The sequence below is a fragment of the Sipha flava genome, unplaced genomic scaffold (genome assembly GCF_003268045.1).
Source record: "Sipha flava isolate LNK unplaced genomic scaffold, YSA_version1 18303_pilon_pilon, whole genome shotgun sequence".
Lineage (NCBI taxonomy): Eukaryota > Metazoa > Arthropoda > Insecta > Hemiptera > Aphididae > Sipha > Sipha flava.
Genome location: NW_020272253.1, coordinates 1 through 6,129, shown reverse-complemented (window position 1 = coordinate 6,129; position 6,129 = coordinate 1). Strand labels below are relative to the sequence as shown.

At 32.0% G+C, this 6,129-nt stretch overlaps 2 protein-coding genes across 3 annotated transcripts; both read right to left on the bottom strand.

The window, feature by feature from the left end:
- Positions 1 to 182: 182 nt before the first annotated feature.
- On the bottom strand, positions 183 to 1,016 carry LOC112680974. The gene has a single exon (XM_025551236.1). It carries the CDS (start codon positions 1,014 to 1,016, stop codon positions 183 to 185), a length of 834 nt encoding a protein of 277 aa, XP_025407021.1.
- A 2,041-nt stretch (positions 1,017 to 3,057) lies between these two features.
- LOC112680975 (piggyBac transposable element-derived protein 1-like) lies at positions 3,058 to 5,647 on the bottom strand. Of its 2 annotated transcripts, XM_025551238.1 has the most exons (3): positions 5,185 to 5,647; positions 4,905 to 5,086; positions 3,058 to 4,819 (listed from the first exon to the last, which is right to left on the bottom strand). In XM_025551238.1, the coding sequence occupies exons 2-3, from the start codon at positions 5,065 to 5,067 to the stop codon at positions 3,705 to 3,707; spliced, it is 1,278 nt and encodes a 425-aa protein (XP_025407023.1). In that variant the 5' UTR covers positions 5,068 to 5,086; positions 5,185 to 5,647; the 3' UTR covers positions 3,058 to 3,704. The 2 variants fall into 2 exon arrangements, with proteins under 2 accessions (XP_025407023.1, XP_025407022.1); XM_025551237.1 differs by having other exon boundaries at positions 4,905 to 5,647.
- Positions 5,648 to 6,129: the final 482 nt, after the last annotated feature.

The window sequence follows — 6,129 nt, the reverse complement described above, 5'->3', positions numbered from 1 at the left end:
TTTTTTTTGAAATATTTTCATACATTTATCAGAATTTAATAATAAGGTTATTTTGTTATAGTTAATTTTTTAATAAGATATGAACAAATAAATAATGTACATAATGTAAAAAAAAGTACAATATTTTTAACAATTTATAATAAATAAAATACAAGTATAACATAATAATGAAATAATAATTTTTATTCTAGTTCTTCAACGTCGTTTTCGCTGTCTCCGTCAGTACCGAAATCACTGTCATCAGATGCAAATGTTAAAATCATTGGCTCCGTCAAACTGTCTCTCAATATTTCCTTTTCGTAATCTTCATCTTGAATCTTCTCAGCATATTCAACACATTTCTCCCAGTCACTTTTTGATACCGAATCCAACGCCTCATTTGTAAGTCTTTCGACGTCCACCATTTTAAAAGTGTTATTTTTTTTTGCCACTTCACTTTTGACTTGCGCCCATATGAGTTCGATAGGGTTGTACTGGCAGTGATACGGTGGTAGCCGAATTACTTCATGGCCCATCGAACACGCGATTTCGTCTAACTCGTACCTTTTAAACGACGGTATTAACAATTTAAGTCGTTCACGCAATTCAGCTAATGTTTCTAGTGGTGAAAAATTAACGCCTTGATTTTTCAGCCAATTCTGCACATCAGCTTTTCGAGCATTACATTTTGGGTAATTATTAATATACATGGAATGATATGGTGCGTTATCCATGATAATAACGCATGGTTCGGGAAGTAGCTTTAACATATCTACAAACCATACTTTAAAAACATCGGCGTTCATTGATGAATGATAGTCAATAGAATTTTTCGCTTGACATTTAAAAACTAATTTTGACCCTTCTATGAACCCGTATCGAGATGACCCAGCGTGTGTAATAATTAGACAACCTTCTTTACCGATTGGTACTTTTAACCCTTCTGTTCCTTCGTTATTTTGCCAAATATGAGATCGTGAATGATTCTGATTTACCCAGGTTTCATCTAGGTAAATCACTGGTCGACAATCTTTCATTTATCGAAGTGTACAAATGTTACGTAAAAATTTACAACGTAAAGCAACAATATAATTTCGTTCCAATAGCATTTTTCGACTATCATTACATTTTTTAAATGAAAAATTCAAGTTTTTTAATAGCCTTCTGACCGATCTAACGGATCCTTCATAATTTGGAATTTTTTTTTTAAGGTGGTTTAAGATTAATAAAGCAGTTGGATATTCACCTTAATCGTAAAACGAATGTACCGTTCGACGAACTACGTCAGCATCAAAATCATCCATTTCCGTACATTTCTTTTGACGCTTATATAATTTTCGTGGAGATTTATAAGATGGTCTTTCCTCAACATCCTGTTCCGTAGATTTTTTGGCTTCTACACATATACGCCTCAGCGTTATATATGAAACGCCACAAGCTTCAGCAGCGACTTTTTGGCTACTTTTGAAAAAGTCTTGTGTCAAATCTTTTTTCTCCGACAGCATTTTAATAAAATTATAAACATTATAAATTATTTTTTTGCTCTGGCTATGAGTGTCACGATCTTTAAACGACATTTTATATATAAAAAAACGGTTTATAAAATAAAAATATTCATAATTTATAAAAACGTGGCACGCACAAAATGTATGTTTACTATAGCACAGTGTACAAACGACAGAGCAGACAAAACATTGTACGACTGTACAACTGTGCCTGCAGTTCCCCCTCTAATATTTAATGTCTATTTTTTTATAAGGGATGTAAGGAATACAAAAGAATTGAAAAAAACTACTGCTGGCCTACCCTATAAAACCGGTTATGGCTCATTATTCGTGCCCGTGAATACGTACGTAACGGCAGCGTGACGGTACAAAGTTGAGAACCAATGGCTACATGAGTGGGTACGAATAACGGCTCGCGGGTGCCAATGCTCATTTTTCGTGTTCCCGACTATAAGCGCTCCATTAAAAATTTGCGCCCGTCATTACACTTCTTAAACGCTAACAAATTTTTGTTTCATATTTTGTATATTATTGCAAAAAATTAAACTTTATGGTCATACAATACAGTTTAGAATATAAGTAAAATATAATAAAAACAAATATGTTGTACACATATCATAAATATAATACAATACATAATACAAAACAATTATACAATGCAATACATATAATGTAAGTATAATGAATGTTTCATCAAAAATAATTATTTTGTGTGTGGTATATCTCAAAACATGGAGCTGGACACAATCCAACACATTACATTTCACACACATGTATGTTGTATCTTTCCTCTTGTTATTTTTATTTTAACACGCGTCCGCAGTAATTTTTTGAGTCTGTTTAAGACCTCGTCATCTAAAGTAGCCAGATTTTTTAAATAATTGTACACATTAAAAATAACTTTTTTGGTTTGACTACGATTGTCATTGTTTTTAAAAGGCATTTTAACGTTAAATAATTTAAAATAAGTATTAATTGAACAAACTATGTATTGTTATAACACCAAAAGCAGACCGAATATTGTATCACTGTTAACTAAACACGTGCGTTCACTATGTCGAGCTCACGAGGAATGACAATTGTAATGTTAAACACAATGTAGGGTCTGCCTTTAAAAAAAGGTAGAGTAGCAGCTGCTAACATAAAAGGAATGTCTATTGAATATGGTTCCGCCAAAACGAATCATGGATCATGAGATGGCAAGCGGTAGGTAAATAGTACAAAACGGAGAACCCCTGGATTCAACAACATTTGGACACCATCCATCGACATGGAACGTTCACTTTTCGTGAGCCGGACTGTAGTTCGTTACATGATATATTTGTTCTTGACCAATAATTATCGATCCCATTCCATCGTTGATCGTAGTTTGATAGGTTAACCCTTCAATGCCCAATTTTTTTAATTTTAAATTTCTAAATTTTTTTTTAATCATTAAAACACGAGGAAATTGGGAAAAATAAGTAAAAAAAATCAAAACATGAAACTTTTTTATTAAACTTAAACTTGAACTATGTAGCATATATGCAACAGTGGGTCATAATAAGTCAACATTTTAATATTTACATATGATAATTAGTAAAACAATTTTTGTTACGGTTTAAACATAAAAACACAGTACATTTTGTACATTTTAAGTAAGTAAAACCTTTGCATGAAGGCATTTTACATCTTTCCCGTTTGTCCGTAATCTGAGGCCAGTGGTCAAACTTATCAGTACGCACTTCTTTAATGGGGCGGAATGACTGTGGTCTTGTACTAGCAATTTTTACTTCTAAAGAACTTGATGGTCGTCCACGTCCACTTGTCCTGATTTGTCCCGATTGGATTAATGTAAATGCTAATTGTTTTCTCCAATCAGCCAATTCTATGTTTGAATTTTCTTTTTTTATTTCTTTAACTCTTTTAAAGAGCGTCCACGAGTTTACAACCGTAAGATCAATTAAATGGTAAAATAAACGCATATACCATTTGCGAGAACGAAAACGAATCTTATATCGGCCAATATGGCTATCTAAGAGATCAACTCCCCCCATGTGCTTATTATACTCTTTTATAAGCATCGGGCAATCAATAATAATATTTGATTTTTTTATACGGTCAAATCTGGTCATTTCGGATTTTGGAATTTCTCCACAGTATGTTGATACTAACTTGACTGCCTTGTTATCTTTCCATGTCACTGCAGATATTGGTGCGGACTTATAAGATGTAATATATTCAATTGAATCTCCTCTTTTCATTTTTTTTTTCTTGATTTTTATCTGGTAAAGGACAGTTAGGAAGTCGATTAAGTCTCACTGTACCTAAACTATATATATTTTTGTTGTACAAGTATTCCATCATCGGTATAGCAGTGTAATAGTTGTCGAAATATATTTTATGGTTGCTGTTGACTGGTACATTTCTTGTTAATCGTATCACCACATTTGATGACGCTCCAAAATCTGGTTCAGTTGTTTTTCTAAATATTGGATTGTTTTCTTGGCCCGAGTAAATTTCGAAACGATAAGCATATCCCTGTGTATCTGTCAAAATAAATAGTTTAAATCCCCATTTGTGTGGTTTATCTGGTAGATACTGCTTCATATAACTTTTAGCTTTAGTAGCACATAACTGTTCGTCTAATGATAAAGTTTCTTTACAAGGAATAGACGAAAAGCGATTATTTAAATGATCAATTATAGGTCTCAATTTATGAAGACGATCGTGGTTCGGGTTATTTGGCAATAACATTATTGCATTATTATTGAAATGTAATACACTTTTTATAAGCTCAAATCTATTACGACTCATAGTATTATATATCAAAGGAAAGCCTAAATCAACCGACCAATAGTCCCTGATTTTTGGCACATGCAGCACAGAAGCATAAATGCAAATGCCCAAATACCTTTTTATTTCATCAATACTTAGTGTGACTGGTTTATTGGGATTTAATTGAACTGAATACAATTCAGTTTCTTCTTTTATTTTAATCAAAAGCTCAGTGTTGAAAAAGTAAGCAAAGAAGTCAAGCGGTGTTTCAAGCGAAAGCAAATCATTATGAAGCGTAGGTTCATTAAATTTTAAACATGCAGAGGGTGTGATCAAATTACCTTTTTTCCATTTTAAATTTGTCAATTCAATATTTTTTTCTTTTGGTCTTGAATGGGATTGATTGGTAGTATTGCTAGTACTTTCTGTTGGTGAGGAAAATGCCTGTCTTATACTGCGTCTAGGTGTTGTGTTTTGGTTTTGATAAGTCAAATTTGATTTCGAATCTGAAGGTAGAATTAATGTTTCACCAGTGTCAAACTGCATTTCCACAGGCAAATCCAATAAGTCAAAACTCACTAAAAAATTATAAAATTTGTATGAATTATATATTTTTTTTAAATTTTTGTTTTGTTCTAGTTGTTAAAATAATAATTAATTTACCTTCATCATTTACATTAGTAGGATAATCAACATGTTCAGGTATTTGTACATTGTTAAGGTCTTGTTCGTGATCAGAATTATCTAAACCATCTTCACTGTCTGACCAATTTGTGTTAAAAAGGATCTGTAATAGTTCTTCGTCGTTGAGTTTATTACGATTCATATCGTTACCTTCTTGCCCACTGTAGCAAATATGCAACATGATTAAAATGTATTGTAATTCATAAAAAAATGAATAAAATGTATGGTTCTTTACTTAAATAGAATCTATAAGACTTACCTGAATACGTAGAATTTTTGTTTGACGAATAAATTAGTATTTAAGACACAAAAAAACTTAAAAAAAAAAGCTCGCAACGGTTGTTTTGATGATATGATAAGAAAACATTTTTTGGCGGGAAACTAAGCAATGGTTATCAACTAAATCACTATTGTGTTTATAACAGCTGATAGGTAGTTATTTCTTAAACAAATAGAGAGCACTACCTAATTAAAAAATATTATATTTCATATAATATAATTTAATTTGAAACATGTTGCATTTCTGCTACAATGGGCACTGAAGGGTTAATAAAAGTGGTCAAGTCCCAATGAGATGTAATTATGTTCACTAACCCTCGGTTTTCATAATAAAGTCCGGGTGGTTGTAAAAGTTTGTCATCACTATAACGGGTCACTGTTGTCGCAAAAGTCAACAGAGGTAAGGTAAGGAAAATTCTGAAAAAATACATATATATATATATATATATATATATATATATAATATATATTAAAAGAACTCAATGAGTTTTCTGTAAGTAATTTTCCTTAACAATTTGTCAAATAAACATTTTAATAAGGCTTCATCTGAAACAAGGTCGTGCGCATGTGTAAATGTTATGATTTCGTTTACAGACAATCATATGCGTTTCCGTTAGATTTAACATCTGGCCTGTTTTTTGTACGTAACCTAAAGCGATTTCACAAAGTATTTGCGTATTTAAAAGTAATTGTAAAAAGAAATGTTGTGATTGATTTGAGGCATACGCGAGCCATATCGAGTGTCCGGCAATTTATATCTAAGCGATTTAATATGGTCTGATCCGTACTACCGTTCCAAAAGACCATGATAGGAATTTGTTCCCCTTGAGAAATGTATTTGCAGATTGTTTCTCTATTTAGATTATTTAAACGGGAATGCTGGCCGTCGTATTAGGACCGTGCATTAATTTTAAGGGATTTTTTT

What these genes read in the sequence shown, in the direction of transcription:
- LOC112680974 (XM_025551236.1), bottom strand. Translation starts at nt 1,016, where the DNA reads ATGAAAGATTGTCGACCAGTGATTTACCTAGATGAAACCTGGGTAAAT.
- LOC112680975 (XM_025551237.1), bottom strand. Translation starts at nt 5,106, where the DNA reads ATGTTGCATATTTGCTACAGTGGGCAAGAAGGTAACGATATGAATCGT. An exon ending in TACTAATGTAAATGATGAAG is followed by an intron (nt 4,820 to 4,904) that starts GTAAATTAATTA and finishes ATAATTTTTTAG; the next exon opens with TGAGTTTTGACTTATTGGAT.